The 17449-nt window shown below is 39.0% G+C and overlaps 1 protein-coding gene across 1 annotated transcript in view; it reads left to right on the top strand.

Moving 5' to 3' along the window:
- The window catches only part of PHLPP1 (PH domain and leucine rich repeat protein phosphatase 1), a 135170-nt gene that overhangs the window by 65876 nt on the left and 51845 nt on the right, over positions 1–17449 (top strand). Inside the window, exons 2-3 of the mRNA XM_053956738.1 lie at positions 7332–7528; positions 9528–9653. Coding sequence (XP_053812713.1) covers positions 7332–7528; positions 9528–9653 — 323 coding nt within the window. The remainder of the gene's footprint in view (positions 1–7331; positions 7529–9527; positions 9654–17449) is intronic.

Below are 17449 nucleotides of genomic sequence, written 5' to 3'. Positions count from 1 at the left end.
CTTCAATGAATTCTGCTGAATCACTGTTAGGTTTTCCTTCAGAAGCTTTTGTTTATATACTTTGATTCTTAGTTTTTGACGTTAAAAGTATTACAGCCATCTTCCATGGATCTACATGACACTTGATAGAAAAGTTTTTCAGAGAAGTAATTTTTGTTACATTTTGCCTGTGATATCCTTTGCAGTGTTGATACCATGTGTCAAGATGGTGAGTCTTGTTGAGAACAAGATAAAAGGAATGATCATGTGAACAAGGACTGAACTCTGTCTCAGTGGGGAAAGAGGGATATTTTCTGAAATATGAAATACATACAAACCTTTCCTCCTGTGAGGATTTACTCTGAAGTGGAAGGCAGGATTATGGCTATAAAACTATTAATATGTTTTATTGCATCACATCATGCAGTGGTAATGCTTGCTTTTAAGAGTGATCTTCCTGTAAAGTAGGAGGAACATGTTTCGCAAAAACTAAAGGCTCGTCTGTGTTCTACTCTGCCAGTTTTGTCTCAGAGTGAATGTTTCCTTAAAGAAAAGGATGAGTTTAACACAATTCAGTAAAATTCATCATTTGGAGTCTGCTTTTCTTTCTCGGGTGAAAAGACAACAGCCTTCAAGTAGTAGAGCTTGAACTGCTAATTCCTAAAGGAAACAGAACTATTTCAGAGTTGCCCCCAGCACCCATACAATACAGAGTGCAGCAAAATGAGGAGTATAATGAGTAAACTGTGGAACTATGCTGATAGTTACATGCCCTTAAGAACAGTGTAATGGTGACCAAGTCCCTCTTTGACTGAGCAGTATAGAAGCAGTCTGCAGCCTTGTGTTAAATCTTGCAGCAATCTTTAAGGGTCTAAGTAGATTTCAGGGCAAAAATTCAATTGCTGATTTTGGAATGATTTGACAGGTGAAACTTTGAAATATATCCTTGGTCTGTTACCTTTCCAAAAGCAGCCTTCTGGTAGAGACTGTCAGGTGAATCCTTGGTCTTAGTTAAATATAAAACCTGCTAATTCTGTGCCGTTATTTCTAAATTATGACAGTGTGGACAAGAAAAAATACTTCTAATAAGCATGTGTCTGTATGTAGGTTTTCTTTGTAAGTTTCAAATAAAAAAAGAGAGCAGTACAATAGTTTGAGGATTTACTTTTTTTTTTGCTTCCTCTTCCACCCTCTTTTTTCTTTTTTAAATCCAACTTGCTGCTTTATTTTTATACATTTCATTGCACTGGGGCTTGCCTGAAGTCATCACTGCTGTCCTTAGTTTGATGAGAATGAAAGGGGAAGCAGCCTTACATGACTGAAAAGCTTCAAAAACATTGTAGGCAGTAGCTTCATCTGTGTTTAATCAAAGGACTTGAGCAAAAGTAGAAATCTGCAGAATGATCTGGCAGTAAGGTTTCAGCAGTTGCAATGTAGTTTCCCAAATGGTGGGCAAAGACACTCAAACACTTCCATGTTTTGAGCTGAGGCCTCTTTGCATTTATATTTAGGCAGGACCAGCATTGAGCTTTGATTTGCAGGTTTGTAGGCAAGGTAGGATGAGGTGTTCTCGTTTTGGTTCAGTGGGGATAGTGCTCCAGGTGTGAACTCGGGGGCTGCCACCCACCCTGCTGGCTCCCCCTGACCAGCTAGGGAATAGCCCTGCTTTCCCAAGTGGATTCAGATCAAAATCTTCAAAACTGAATGGTGGTTTTTGGGTGTTCTTTTTCTCCAATGAGTACAAGGATTGATATTCACAGAATATTTGTCTGTGTAATATCTTGTTTCTGAAATGACTTGCTGAAAGCCATGGTGAGTTTGATTACATATCCTCTCCAGCAGCAGCCACTGTGTCACAGATCTGGCCCCTACGTGCCATTCCTCTCTGCTCTCCATGCTGAACGACTCACCATGAGCTGTCCCTAAGGCCTCTCAGTCAAAAGGAGAAGCAAGAAATGAAAGCAGCCTGTTTTGTCTGAAAGGGCTGGGGGACACCTTGCAAGGAACAGCTGATGTGGTAGGGCTGATGCAATGCTGGCCTCTGGTCAGGGCCCAGCACTGTGCAGAGGAGGATGACGACCTCTGTAGCTGCCCAGCTGTAGCAGGAAAAGTACATCCCTAAATTAGGCACTCAGAGTTAATTCAGTCACTTCTGAGAAGTCTCAAACTTTGACACTATTCCTACTGAATAATAACTTAAGCCTCTCTTACTCCTGGCAAATACCCGAGATGGCTTGGGGCGGGCAGTCTCTCCAGCTGGCCGGGCTGCCTGCACCATGCAGGTCACGAGGAATTTTTAGTTTTCATTCCATCAAACCAATATTAGTAATAAAAATAAGACCTGCTGCACAGAAGTGAACGTGTTTCTTAAGTCAACACTTTTCCCTGCTCTTATTTTGGTAATGTCTTAAGTCGCTCTTTAGAGACAGACTTTATTGGCTGTACTTTTCAAACAGGGGGGAATACTAAGTACTTGCAACTTAATCAGCCGTATTGCTGAAGAGAGGGTTTTTTTCTCCCCAAGTACTTTTATGTCCCATAATGAGCTGGTATTTTATAACTTCTGATGGTAATGTATTCCATATGCTTTCCATCACTGGGATAAAGAGCTTTACTCCAGAATCCAAAGCAAGTGGCTGTGGGTATTTATTTAATAAGGTTTGAAGTCTCTGCACCAAGCAGGATGTCAGTGCGTTGTGTATCCAGAGCTTCCTCAGGCTGCTTGTGGTGAGATCTTAGTTCTTTAACATCGTGGAAAGATTACTCCTGTTCCATCCTGCTTCCTATAAAGCAGGGTAGGTTCTGTGATTCTAAAGACAGTCCTGCTGTTTCAGTGAAATTCCTTGCTTTTCTTCATCCTTGTGAATTCTGCTAGTTTCCCTCCAGGACTCTGGAGGAGTTAAAACCGAGAGGAATTCAGCCATGAATATCAAGATAGCCAAATGAGTGGTCTGCTCATAATTCCTTGAGGCATCTCTTCTAATGCCTTGCACAGAACAAAAGTCCTGTTGTGGGGGTGCTTAGGAGTTGCTGTAGTCTTGGAGACTTGACAGGAATGAAAAATAATCTTTTCATGGTTTCTTGCTAAAACACTCAAAGAGCTTTGGTTGGGCTTAGCATTTGAAAAACATTTTCTGGTATGTGACTCTTCTGGATATTCTAGCTTATTTGCCTTCACTCTGATCAGTGCAACAATAATTATTTTTTAAGTTTTTGGAAGGATTCAAATTTATGTTTCAAGTCACAAAGGATCATCATTACCATTTTATCTGGCTTTGGTATATTATCACAGCCCCTGTGAAAACTCATTTGCTTCCTTCAGAGTTAGTGAAAATTGAAGAACCATCTGTATGTGAATCTCATGCAGCCTCCTAAATCTTGAATGGGAGGTCTTTGAGGCAGATTGAGGAACATAATTTCAGAACTGCTGACGCTTTTACTGAAAACTGTGCTTCCACTGGCACTGTTAGAGGCGGGGTACCTCAAAACCAACAGATTTTTGGTGGTGATGCTGTAGTTGTGCCGTAATTTGTGGTGTTTGGTTCGTGGCCTAAAAGCATTCTGGTGTAGTCCAAATTTCCCCCCATCTTTCTGTACACTTGGAATTAAAAAATGTCATTTGCCTTCTGATTTGATTATTTTCCAGGCCATAGAAAAGGCAGGTGCAGTTCTGAGCCTTTTCCTCGTCCTTCACTCCCCAGCCTGTCAGGGATGAGCCCGCTTTCAGGAGACTCTGCCACCTGCTGCTTTCCTCCCTGAAGTGAGGAATCTAAGCCAGCCTTAGATAGCTTCACAGTCTTTCTAAACCCCATCCCACTTCTGCTGTGGCAGAGCTCACTGTCATTTAAACTTATCCTGCTTTTATGCTCTCTTGGCGGCTAATACTTGAGCTCTTTAAAGCTCAGTCTGTCCAAGCTTATTTTTTAATAGGCAAGGCTGCAACTTTTCAAACAGCTTTTGCTCAGTTACCTGCAAAAATTACTTTGGCAGATTTACGAATCTAGGAATTTAGTTCCACAACTAGTTGGTATGTCCTTGATTAACCTCCACTTAAAATAAGTTAGTGGCTTTTGACTCTTTTTTTTTTCCCTCACTTGCATGATAATAGTATCACAGTGTTTTATCAAATATCAATGATGACAGTCCTTAAGCAGGAAGAAAACTGAATATGTGAGCAGATTGCGTCTCAGGCAACAACATGTGATCCAATATTGAACATGAGCTTTTCAAGTTAGAGAATCATGGAAGAGCCCAGGTTGGAAGGAACCTTGAAACATCATCTGGTGCAACCAGATGGTTGGTTATATAGTGAAGTAGACAAGAAATGGAAGAGAGAAACCATTTGCTTTAATGAAATAGGTCCAGTGTTTATTTCTGTATGTTCTCATCAAGAGCCTTCTGGCTTTCCCTTAGCAAAGGACAGTACTTGCTGGGAAAAAGCACCTTAAATCCTTTGAAGGGTTCCTTTGAGTTTAATGGAGGTTTTTTTTTTTTTGGGGTGGTTTTTTTTTTTTTTTTTTTTTTTTTTGTGGGTTTTTTTTGGTTGGTTTTTTTTTGGGTTTTTTTTTTTTTTTTTGGTATTTGTAAGTGTAGCTGAAGGTTCTTATTCCAGTAATTTTCTAGTCAAATGTGAAGTCTGAGAGAAAATACAGTTCATATCTAGCAGGAATACTTCCAGTGATAGCACTCTTCCAGGTTTTTTAGTAAACCTTTACTAATGATACTAATTGCTACTGGATCTTGTGACTTACAAACTCTGAGAATTTACATGAAATTTTAGGAACTACTTTTTAGAGACTTCTGAGTGTTTACAGGTCCAGCTGTGCCTAACATCATGTACTTAGTCCAAGAGGGTCTGGTCCTAGAAAGCAGATTTCTCAGGCATCTGAATTTATTTTCCCCTGTAACTTTTTCCAAGACTAGCTTTTCAGTACCCCTTGTGAAGTGTGAGTACCTCCTAGTGTGGTAGTCTTTTTACCACTGGACTACGCAGGATAATGCTACCGCTTAATTGCCTCAGAATGCTGCTGTGTTTCCCACTAAGCCTCTTGGCTGCAGCACTGTAGCCAGAGCTCATACTCTTTGCTATCCACGATACTCCTGAAAAATTTCTGGGGTTTGGTGTTTTCCAGGACACAGGTCTGCCCAGATTAAGTGCAAATTATGCCCTTTGTTCCTGAATGTTTGTGAAAGTTGCATTTGGTTATGTTGAAATACTAAATGAGCTTGTCCTCCCAAGAGATTGAATTTATGCCTTAAAGTCTTAAGGGGTTTCTATCAGCAGCATGTTCTGCTTTTCCTGGGAAGTTACAGAGTACACGGTTAGAAAACAGACCTGAGAAGATGACCATAAAATAAAATTTTAGAGGTACAACTGCACACATCCCTGACAGCTATTCCTTATACAGTTGTGTTATTAGTATTTACCCAGCACTTTTTACTCCATTACAGAGATGTGGTTGTTTGTGTGTGTTAATTCTTTAATCAGTGCTCTGTGGCACAAGCTAGATAAATTCTCAGTTACTTTAAGAACTAAATGTTTCATATTCCCAATGTAATATTTGGTTCAGCTTTTGTGTTTGTTAAGGCTGAGTTGCTCTAATTTCCTCACTTGTATTCTCTATCAGTTGTCTTGTGGCTTTGCACAGAATGGGTGTCCCATTTCCCTCTGTTAGGCAAAGAGTTAATCCACAGCTTCTATGGTTGGATATGAATTTGCTTGGCAATGTAACTACTGCTTTCCTGGAGCACCTATTTTTGAATTTGATGCTGATACCTTGTGGGCATTAAAGTTTCAGTGTTTCAGCTTCAAGCAACAATGATGTTCCTGCAGATCCAAACTGGCAGACATTGGTAGCCTAAATGCTAGTGTTTATTAGAGCAGAGCAAGGCTTGAGGGTAACTGTGCCAAGTGTTGGCTCATTAAATTGGCAGGAAGATTCAAAAAGGCTGCTTTTAAAGATAAGGACAAGAATTGGCGTGGGCTAGGCAGGGGTGAGAGAATGACAGTGGATAGGGCATGTGGTAGGTGTCTTCTATCTTTCCATGGATAATTTGAAGGCAAGAGCAGACTTATTGAGACAAATGAGCTGTCATGCAAGCAGGAATAATAGCAAGTTGAAGTAATAGTGTGCAGCACTTGTCACTGCTGGAGATCAGTAGCCACAGCTCTGAAATACTAGTGTTGCTTTTCTGGAGTCCTAATAAGGTTTTAGTTCCTTGTATTTAAGAATTTTGGTAAACATTAGTGCAGGGAAATTAGTGATTTGTCTTTTATCATGATGGGGAAGCTACTTGAAATTAACATACCCTTTGGTTTGTTTATCCAGGGGAGCTCTCTCCCGAGGTTCACCAACCCTGCTGTTCTTACATAAATTTGAACTGGTTTAACCTGAACATGATTAGCTCTTGTCTCTTGTTTGCGAAATACTTAGATGTATTTGGATGACTCAGATCTGGCCTGGACTGTTTAGGGTTTGATAGGGTAAGGTGGTGTAGATAAATCAGATTAGAATGAGTAAATTGTGCCTCCCGTTTACATCCTGAAAGAGCAGAGATGAGAAGTGCTTGTCTTTGTGTTGCCATCGCTCATGATATTTTCTGTAGAGTAGAATCTTATTAATAGATTAGATTAGTAGAATCTGAGACATTTAAAGTCATTTAACAGATTTGGTCTAATTAGTAGTTATGCTAATAATCTGAACTACTAAAAATAGTGAGTTCATTCTAATGCAGACAAAATAACTTCACTCTTTCCAAATCTTTACTCAGACTAAAGCAGGGTCTTTGAGGGGTTTCATCTAGGTTGCACCTGCTAATGTAATGGCTGAGTGTGCAGCCTCTGCTGTGGGGTTTGGACTGAGCAGTGTGGGCTGGGGGAGGTAGGACCTGTGTTCTTCAGGAAGCTTTTGAAGCTGTTTGATCCACAACCTGAAGGACAGCCAGAAGAGACATGGAAATGCAAAGATACAGGTCAGCACGCACTACATCACCCCCTTCTGCAATTACCACACACCTTGTGAACTCAACAGGAACCAATTACTTATTGTTGTGGACAACATTTGGTTTCCAGGTTCCAGAGAGAAGGCTGATACCATTAATTGGTGCTTCTATGATTATTGCAGATTATTTAATGTGATCTGCTCCTCATGATACCAACGTGTCATATCCTTCTGCCTATGGAAGAAGACTGTACTGAAGCTAATACTAAATTACCTGCTTGCAAGGTTTTGAAGTTGTACTTCATTTGCCATGTTGCAGTTTGTAAATTTCCTGATCAAGTCTCAGGATTACTTGAGTGAAAGAAACAAAGATTTTCTGTGATTAAGTGGATGCTTTTGTTTCTATTTCAGGAAAGCCCCACAGCACTGGCAGCTCCGAACGGATTCAGCTCTCAGGAATGTACAATGTTCGAAAAGGGAAAATACATTTGCCAGTCAACAGATGGACAAGACGCCAAGCTATCCTTTGTGGAACATGCCTAATTGTCTCATCAGTAAAAGAAAGCCAGACTGGAAAGATGCATGTCCTCCCTTTAATTGGTGGAAAAGTAAGATGTTTTATTTTATTTATTTGCTTGGTTAACCCATGTCTCTTTATGAAGAGAAGATTGCATTCAATTAGGGTGATTCGGACCCTCCAAAAGCTTGTTTCTATAAATGGGATTTTCAAAGTATATAAATGACTTTTGATTATGGTCAGTCATATTTAACAATTTAGAATGTTTGAATTAAAACTACAAAGAAAAACAATGGATGCACAATCTGTGTCTTTTTCTTGTGTGCAGTGTTAAGTGGTTTATATATGCAGTAGCATACAGCCAAATGATACATGTAGGTCTGTTGTGTATGATCTCTGCCATTCCTCCTCATCCAGATTTTATTCATGCTGGGTTATTCTTAAGTTCTGGAAATTAACAAATAAGGGCATGGGCTTATTCTGAACATTGTGGGACTTTTGAGTATTCAGCAACAAACATTTTTCCTTGTGAAAAGCTAAACCAGGACTTTTTTCTGATAGATTACATCTGAAACCCAGGAGTTCTAGACTGAACATAAGGAAATCTATTTTTTCCCACTGGAATGGTGACTGAGCACTGGCATAGGTTATCCAGATGGGTGATGGCATATCCATCACCCCTGGAGATACTTAAAAACCATCTGTACATGGTGCTGGGCAACTGGCTTTAGGTGGACCTACTTGAGCAGGGGGTTGAACCAGATGACCTCTAGAGGTCCCTTCCAACCTTAACTCTTCTGTGAAACTGTAGTGAAGACAGTAAGATTATAACATCACTGTTTTAACCGAAGCACTGTTTCAGGAAACTATTATTGGCTTTTTAACTTGAGGTAATGGGAAGAGAATCATCTTCTTGAGGATGAATTTACACGTTAAGTAATCTTCCTTTACCTCACATACTGGTAAGTTGAATTCTGAAGAGTTATTTGGAGAGAAAAAAGCTTTACAATATTATATACGCAGACTAGAGTTGATTCATTAATATTCTATACTAGCAGTGTGAAAAGCAGAGCTGCCTTCTACGAGCTGTTTTTCCTGCCTCTTTTGTGATTCTTCACATGTTTCTCCAACTCTTCTTGGGAGATACTGAAGTAGAAACATTGTTCTCTTTTGGCAACAGTGTGTGAACTTTGGAGAATGAATTGTATTCCTGGCTGTAGGTTGCTGGAAAGGACAGGATTAAGGTTCCCATCAGCTTTCTCTTTGAGATGAATATTCTTTTCATCTCAAATCTTCTCCTTTTAAAATTAAAAGAAATATATTATGTGCCATTTTAGTTGCTTAATGTGGAATTTTTAAGCAGCTTTTGCACAGAAATGCCTTATGTGATATAAAACATGCAGACTGTGTTAAGCAGAAAGTTGACAACAAATTTTAAAAGAAAAGGATAACTAAGCTCAGAAAAATGTACTGAGGGCTTCTGCTGACAAAGCTTGGGAGGAGGGTGCTTGGCACAGAACGAAGTGTTTTTTAAATTATTGCTCAAAAAATATTCTTCCTCATCCCCATAAATACTCTGCACTTCCTGGTTTGCAAAGGCTTTCCAAAATGCTGTACTGAGACATTGAGACCATAAGTTGTGTGGGACTTCTCGTGTATGGTAGCAGAATGATGTACTCTGGGTGTTTTTTAACAAGTTGAGAAATGCCAAAGAATTTAATTGGGCTGTAAGAGAAGCATTTTGTTAAGTGTGTTTTTAATAACCAGGGAGTATAAATTGTATTTTTTTAGGCTGCATAAAAACAGCCTTAAATGCGTTTCACTGGCAAACCTTTTATGGTGTTCAGTTTCTATTAAAATGTTTATGTTCTTGGTGGTTTTCTCCGTTAGTTCTGTCCTCCTTCTGTTCTCATTCCTGCTTGTATGGATTTCATGAATATTTGACACCCGAGATCCAGCTTGGGTGTTTGAGATGGTTAGTCCGGCTCTACTTGATGATCTGCTCTTGGGCACACTTTAACTTTGCCTTGGGGAGTTCTGCAAAGAGTTTTGATTCTTGTTGACTCATAGTTTTTGTGTCTCTGCCGTAGGTGGAAGAAGTGAAAAAGCACCAGCACTGTTTAGCATTTAGCTCCTCTGGACCTCAAAGCCAGACCTACTACATTTGTTTTGATAACTTCACTGAATATCTGCGATGGCTGCGACAAGCATCAAAGGTGAGAATGCTGCTAACTCTGGTGTGAATGGGATGTTTGGAGAGTTTCCCCCAGTTCAGTCTTCTCCCTGCAGCAATACTGTTCCTCTTCTGGATTGATTGTCAAGAACTGCTGTTGCTGCTGTTCGTGTTGTGTGGAAATACTCAGTTTGAGAGCTCTTGGTAACAGGCAATAGGGAGGTGAATTCTTCTGCATTTACACCAACACTTCTTTCTACTGAGGTTGTGTAAACAAAGTGCTGTACTAAACTTCTTCCCTTTTCTTATCAGCTGGATGGATCTTCTGAGATCATTGTAACAACAAGGATGACAAATATAACTGTCAACATTTCAGTTAAAAAGCTTTTTTTCAGTGTTATTAAAGCCTAAAGTAATGTCAGGGTTTTTTAAATTCATTCCTTACATAGAATCTAAATATTAAATTGCTAGAATAAAGGCCTTTTTTTCCTGCTTTGAAGTATTGCTGAACCTCTCTCTAGTTTAATAACTATTTGATTTTTTGGGTTATTTGTAATACGCAAATAATTTTTTGTCAGTGAAAAAAGGTTACTAACTAAAACCTTTGTAAAGTTAATTTTGTACTAGGCGTAGAACACAATTAATTATAGGAATTTAGGGCCTTCATTATTTTGTTTAACTCTTCAGTTCCACTTTCTCTTGTTGAAAGGTATTTTTGCAGTTTGTCTGTTTTATCTCTTAATCCCTGCCACTTTTTTGCTAAAGCTTTATATATCTTGAACCATTATATTTTTCATACTTATTACAACTGAAGTTTTTTTACTGTGCTCTCAGCATGCTCTATTTGGTTTTGTAGCTTGCCCTAAACTGTTCATTACTTTTGTACTTGATAGGACTCTGCATGCTCTTTTACCATGTAAAAGCAACTTAGTTTCATGTAGCAGTACATAGAGACACTCATGTAGCACTAGATCTGTTTTGTCTTTAGATTGCAATAATGTATTATCCAGCCAATTGCCAAGGATACAGCCTAGGTTGTGGGCTTTTTAAAGAGGTTTGATTGGATGTCAAACTTTCTTCGAAGAGTAACTAATACACCTTCTAGCATATGCATAATTTAAAATGTATTTTAGTTTTTTTTTTTTGTTTTTTTTTTTTGTTTTTTTTTTTTTCCTAGTAAGTTTTAAAATTCTTTTTAAAGAAGCTGTTCTGGCATATCTGCTTAGGTCTGTTAAGCCTCAAGGTAAAAATCGCCAAGGCATGTTTTATGAGATGGCGAGACACAGTCTGTCAGGTTTTTGAGTCCTTGCTGCTTTGAGGCTGTCTCTAGGACAGTAGTGTCCTTTCATCTCCAGAGGGTTTGACATCAGATAAATAAAAGGCAAATCTAATGAGTGAGGAAAACAGTGGAAAACAATGAACTTCAGAGCTAGAGATAAATGGCCAGAAAGCCCCTGTGAATTACTGGCAGCATAAGCTTGTTCTGTGCCATGCTGTGCTTCTCTCTTTCTCTCGGGTTCACCCAAATGACTAACAGCATCGGGATGATAGCCAGCATGAGAACATATCCCCATGCACTCACGATAACCTCCCATTCTTATGTAAGTGTAGAAAGAAAATACATAGTTTCAAGTGTCAGAAGTGAAGAAACTTTCTATGCTATTCTTCTGGTTGGTAAAACATGCTTTGAGGAAAAATAAAGGCATTTTAAACCCGAACTCCTCAGCCCCCAAAACCTGAAATTTGGCATTCTGCATTCATGGATTTTCAAACAGTACTTTGCCACTTCAGGGTTTGTGGGTTTTTTTTGTGGTTTTTTTTTTTTTTTTTTTTTTTTGGTTTTTTTTTGATGTTTGGGGTTCCTGTCCTGAGACTGAAAAACAGAAACAAGCATGATTGTATGCAAGGCAGTTGTGTGGGAAGTGCTGCACAGTAACACAGTTTCTGAAGAACAGAAACAGGGAAACTAGTAATGCTGCTAAGGTAACTAGATTTCCTCCAGCTGGTGCTGTTTGTGTCAAAGTGCTTAATTGTGAGGTGCACCACACCTGATTAACATGTATAAAGAAATGACAAAAGTTGAATCTTCAGCTCTGTAGTTCAGGCAAACTAACATTCTTACGCTGGGAAAAACCCCCAACATTTATGTGAGGTATTCAGCCCCAGGTGTTTGGAAACTAATCAAGTTCAAAGCTGCTGAAATAATCATGCTAACCAAGAAAATACTGTGTAAAGCACTGTATTTCTAGAAGCAAGCAAATTTAGGAAGAGAGATATAAAGGCTCTGAAACTTAGCTTCTAGTTGCTCACTATGGGCTAGGTCACACGGTGCCCACAGATTTTTCCCTAATACTGGTGTTGTATATAGTACTTGCACTTTTGTGAGTTGTTATGAATAATATTTGACTGTATTTTAAATATAGATGTTGTTTAATGACATCTGTTTTGAAAGTGACATTTGTGTTAACTTATATTCAGTGGTAGTTCTTCAGAGTAGTTCTTCTCCTTTATGTTCCTGATATGTGCTGCTGAAAACTGAGGCTTCTGATTCTTACTTAGTGTAATGAAAGCTTTAATTATAAATTTTAATGCATAAGGAAATCCCTGGTAAAATATTTCATTAAAATGCCTCAATTCAGTTTTTAACAATGAAAAAAAATTTCATGTCTGTCTTCTGTATACTTCAGAAGAGCTAGAAGATGATGTTATTTTAACTTCTAAATAACAAGCTCAGTCTTGAAAGGAGACTTGCAAAGAATGCTTGCTCTGCAGTCTTTCTCCCCACAGAATATTGGCAATGTTGACTTTTTAGTGGTGTTTCAGAATGAGACAAATCCCAATGCATCACTCCTACAATAAATATGTGTATGCTAGAAAAGATTTGAATTCGTGTTTGTGGAGACTGGGGTTTAATTTAATTAAAAATAAGCATTTCTCCTGTATAATCAGATTCATTCTAACAGTGGAATCTAGCATAGCCAAGACTGCTCTCTTGCTCTGCCTCTGTAAAGTTTTGGTAGGTGAATAGGTGTTAGGATTGGTTTTCCTATATGGATGTGTCCTGAGGTGAACAGAACTAATGTTTTCAGGACAGACTAGAATTATTGCACAAATACTGACCTAAATATCGAACTTGGTGACATACTTATTCCAAATAGGCCACTTCTGGATACGCTGATTTAGCCTCAAACAGAATATTTTTAAAAGCTGGAGATGTGTCTTGTTTGTTAATATTGATAGTTGTATACCACAGTGCATTTCTTTCCTTTTACTTTCCAAAAACTGGAGGGCTAATTAAGGAAGCTTAAAAGGAAAACAACAGCAACAGATTTGGTCCTTTGTGATCTAATGCATTCATTCTCTTGCCAAATGTTGAAAAATAAGCTTATGCAACTGGGAAGGGGGAGCAGAGGGGAAAGAAAGGAACATCTTCACAGCTTTAAAGAATTTTCTCTGCATAAAGTTGTCATGATGGTTCTGGAACTGGCACAATTACTTGCACAGCAAATCTGCCACTGTTTGTACTTGAATGTCAAATGCAGAAGGACAGGGCAAAGAGCTTGTGTTTAACAGTGAGGAGGACGTGATGAGGGTGTTCCTCATTTGCCACTTCCAAAAGCTGAAAAGCTACACCCTTAATGTAGAAGAGAGAGAGCTGTTATGCATACTGTGTTAGGGAGTGGTGGGACTTGCTGTTGTGAAGATTTTTTTGGGGATGTGGTCTCCTGTTGGATGCTTCTAACAGCTAAACCTAACAATTTTTCAACATATGAAATTTCTGTTGTGAGCATTGCCTATGACACAGTTCATGACATGGATGGTTTGGGTGGAGTATAAAAGGATTAGCAGTCCTCTATGTTCCAAGGCATGCAGTTAAAATGGGATGTCAGGGTCTGCCTTGGAAATTCAGTATTGCAGATACATTACAGAATTTTATCTTCTTGGAAGTAGTGTGCCCTACTGGGCATGCCAGGATGAGTTATGTGACCCCACAGAACTTCTCTCTCCCCTCCTGGCTGCAGGAGAGCAGGAAGTGTGTCAACAGCTTCATGTGACAATTATTTCTTGCTTTAGTGCTTGGTTCAGTGGGACAGGTAGAGGAAGAGAGGCGATGAGGGACAAGGGCTGTGAACAGTGCATGTCTGTGTAGGTAGGGAGAGATGTACAGGCACAGAGCCTTGTGTGTCTGCACACCATCGACCAGAGCTACTCAGCTGTGGCTGGGAATAAGTTTTCATGTTGGGGCTTTGATGCCTTCACACAAAAGAGGCCTGCTGTTGAAAATACAAGGAATGTCCAAGAATAAGATTTAAAACCTATGAAATTTAAGAGTTTTCTCTTGTGTGCTTTTATATTTTCCTTTCCATATTTCAGTCACCTCTGTGTTAATGTCTCTAGTGGAAGTGTGTGGTGTTCCAAATAACTGAGCCTGTGAAAAAGTAGAGATGATGTCAGTGTACATTACGTTTAAAACATGGTAAAAATAGTAAGAATAGCAAATTAACTGAGAAGGATGTGCTGCCGTGTTGGCCTTATTCCTTTCATGTCAGTGCAGAATGCTCTCTTCATATGTTTATTTGCACTGTGAAGCTAGCAGAAAATAAGAAGAGATTAGAACTTAGCTTATACTATACAAGTAACTAATGCAGGAGCCTCTACAGCTGTAGTCTCCATCTTCCCTCAACTTGTGTAGAGATCTACCTGAAGCAGCAGTACAAAATTAATGGTTTTGCTTTTTTGCTTTTTTTTCTCTAAAGTTATCTAGTTCTGATCATCTGCCTCAGTCTTCTGATTGTTTTTTCAGTACAAATTTGACAGAGACTGTTGTAAAAGGGCAGTATGAGCCCTGTTAAGAGGACAAAGCTGATCTAAAACTCTAGTGATATGATATTTATTTCTGATGAGGAGAAAAGGTTTGAGTTCTGACCACATACTTGATGCTACAGACCACATTTATATATATAAATTCTACAGAATTCAGAAAATAATTCCTGACCTTGACTGCAATTCCACAAAAAATATTTCCAAAATAGGAGACCAAGATGATAAGCTTTTGGGTGTGTTTTACAGAAACTTTGCTGAGGAAATGCAGTAAGCAAAAATTGAGCATTACTGCTAAAGATGTACCTGCTTTTCAGCTGTGCTTCATCCACCTTTGAGACAGGAGTAGATCATCAGCTGTGGGACTGCTTTTTCCTTCAGCACATAAGATTCTGCTCATTAATTAAAGTGATGGGGAATAAGGTATATCCACTTCTGCATATAGCTTCATCTTTATTTCAGATGTTAGCGTTTGTCTTTCTCCTGTCAGCCATGGTCAACCAGGAAAAGTTGTGTGCGAAACTTCCACACCAGCTTCATTGTGGAACACAGACTTTGCAGAGCTTTTTAATACAAAATACAGCTTCCAGTCTGTAAAGAAGGCTTGAAGCCACTAGTCTCATTGTTAAGTTAGCCCTACATTGTATTTGCCTTGGCTTGCCCTCTAGGTGATTGACCTATTTCATATGTATTTCTGGATACTATAATGAGCTGTCTTCACAGAGTTCATCATTGCAGTGATTTTTATTACCAAACTTCAATTGTTTCTGGAGGCATTAGGGACAGGCTTTTCTAATGCTTACTGGTCAAAATGGGCTCAGAATACCTTTTTGCAGAGCTTTGGTCACAGAGCAGCACCAATGGTGAGTGTAGGGAAAAATCATATGCAAGGATAAAGTAGTTTATTTTAAGTTATTTGGGATGTTTCTAGTTACAGTGCTGACAACTTTTATGTCACTGGATGCACTGTCTCCTCTCCAAGTGTCTGTTAAGCCCCCTAAGCAATGGATAACCTTCTTCTGGAGGAATACTGTAGAGAATTTTACTTTCCATGCAATTTGAATTTCTAGATTAGCATTTTTGCTTCTACCTTTTGGTCTTGGTTAGGATGACCTATCTTGGTTAGAATGACCTGTGGTTATTCTACAGGGAATTGTGTACAAGAAACAGACTATCTGTGTTGCAGTTAGGAGCTTTTGACATGTCCTTTTAGCTTTATAGTCTTAGTCTGTGTTTGAGTGTACCATTGCGATTTGGGGCTACCTGGTTTTGTGTGTGTTGGGAACAGGATGGAGGTCAGGAATCTGCTGGTTTGTCACTGTGAGGGTGACCACGAAGTAGTTGGTTTGTTTCTTATGCCAGTTGAGCTTGGAGGCTGAAAAATGAGTCTTTATTCTAATATGACCTAAACATTAGTTTTGTGTACTGCCAGCTCCAGTGGGGATCTTTTGAGAATAGCCTTTAAACAAAGCTTGTTTTCTTTGTGAATAACAATTTGTATTTCTTCACACTTGAGACTAAGTAACACCATTAGCCTGTTGGAAAAGTTGATTCAACATCTAGTCAAGGAAAGAGAGCCCAGAAAGATTTTCTTGTTTTTCAGTGGGTATTTTTTTGAGCTGATCCTTACTTACAGGAAATATGATGATTCTAAATTTAGTACAAGGAAACAATTTTTCCCCTAATACCATAAAATGACAATGCTTTTGCTAAAAATAGATCCCTAAAAATAAACCCTAAAAATAAACAGCTTCCTTTTGGTGGTGATTACAAGTACTCAAACATAAACAAACCTCTGGTTTCCGTGTGGAACTTGACTTCCTTTTCTCTGTGTGCATAAAATCTTCAGTGTTTGGGACCTTTGCTCTGAAGTCATATCTGGTCATTCTTGCTGTTGTTGGCTTCTTATCATCTCAAGTGTGAAAGCAGAAGATTGGGCAAAGCAAACTTGAAGCCAGTTTTCTTGCTCTTTTGATGATAACACTTGAAAGTTTTCCTCCTCCTCTTTCCCTGCAAAGCCTATTCTTTTCTGCCTTTTGTTATTAGAGGTTAATTGACATTTTGGAAATTAACTTCTGGGTGTGTTTCAGTGTAGTCAGCCTCTCTTGATGGTTCAGAAGGGAAGCCTGATATTTTGTCTCAGCTGATTAATTTTGCATGTCTAAACAGTTTAGCTGATTTTAAAGTGTAATGGTGACTTCAAGCTCTTAATTTGTGTTTTAGAGAAATTACAGTTTCACTTTTTTTTTTCTTTTGCTGGAATTTACAGAGTCTGTGGTTCTTGTTTTGAGTTTGCTGCCTTCAGTTAATAATGATTATTGAAGTATTGCAGCCAAGAGTGAGAACAGAAAACGAGGTATCACCCGCACATCTGGAATAGCATTCAATTACTGTCTTTTGAAGCCTCTATAATACCAGGTTCTGGTATTATTGAAGCTGAATTTGTGCAGCTCTTACATAAATACGGGGAAGCACCACCTGGAAGCTCAGTGAGGTATTGTGTATGTTATCTTTTAAGGTGTGTTTAATGCAGAAGGATCCCAAAGTGTTTTCAGTAATCTCTGGAAGTGGAAGAGTAGAAACAAGTGGGAGAATGAATTGTAATGTTGCTCTTAATGAAGCTCAGGGGAACCAAGTGTCTGCAGTGAGCACATCCCGCAAGACAGGAGGGGATTGTAGGGACTGACATATTGCGCAGTATTTTGGTGTGTGTAAGGTGTGATAATGGAGTTGGTCTTGAAACTGAATAGCTGTAACACTGAAAGCCTTTCCAAGCAAAGTCTAGCAGCAAGGAAGAAAGGAGAGGAATTATTTGCAAAACCTAACTTTAGGGACATTTACTCTCCTTAGGCCTCTTCTGTAGTCAGTGGAGAAGGATTAAAGTCTCGAAGGAGAAGAGGGAATGAGTGCTGGAGACCAGTTTTTGGCCACATGCCAGTAGAGCTATATCCATGATTATTTGTATTACAAAACACTTGGGTCAAGAAGGCCTTTCTGAGTTACAGTGGAATAATGGCA

This window comes from Vidua chalybeata, chromosome 1, assembly GCF_026979565.1.
Source record: "Vidua chalybeata isolate OUT-0048 chromosome 1, bVidCha1 merged haplotype, whole genome shotgun sequence".
Lineage (NCBI taxonomy): Eukaryota > Metazoa > Chordata > Aves > Passeriformes > Viduidae > Vidua > Vidua chalybeata.
This window is presented reverse-complemented; position numbering and strand designations above follow the sequence as displayed.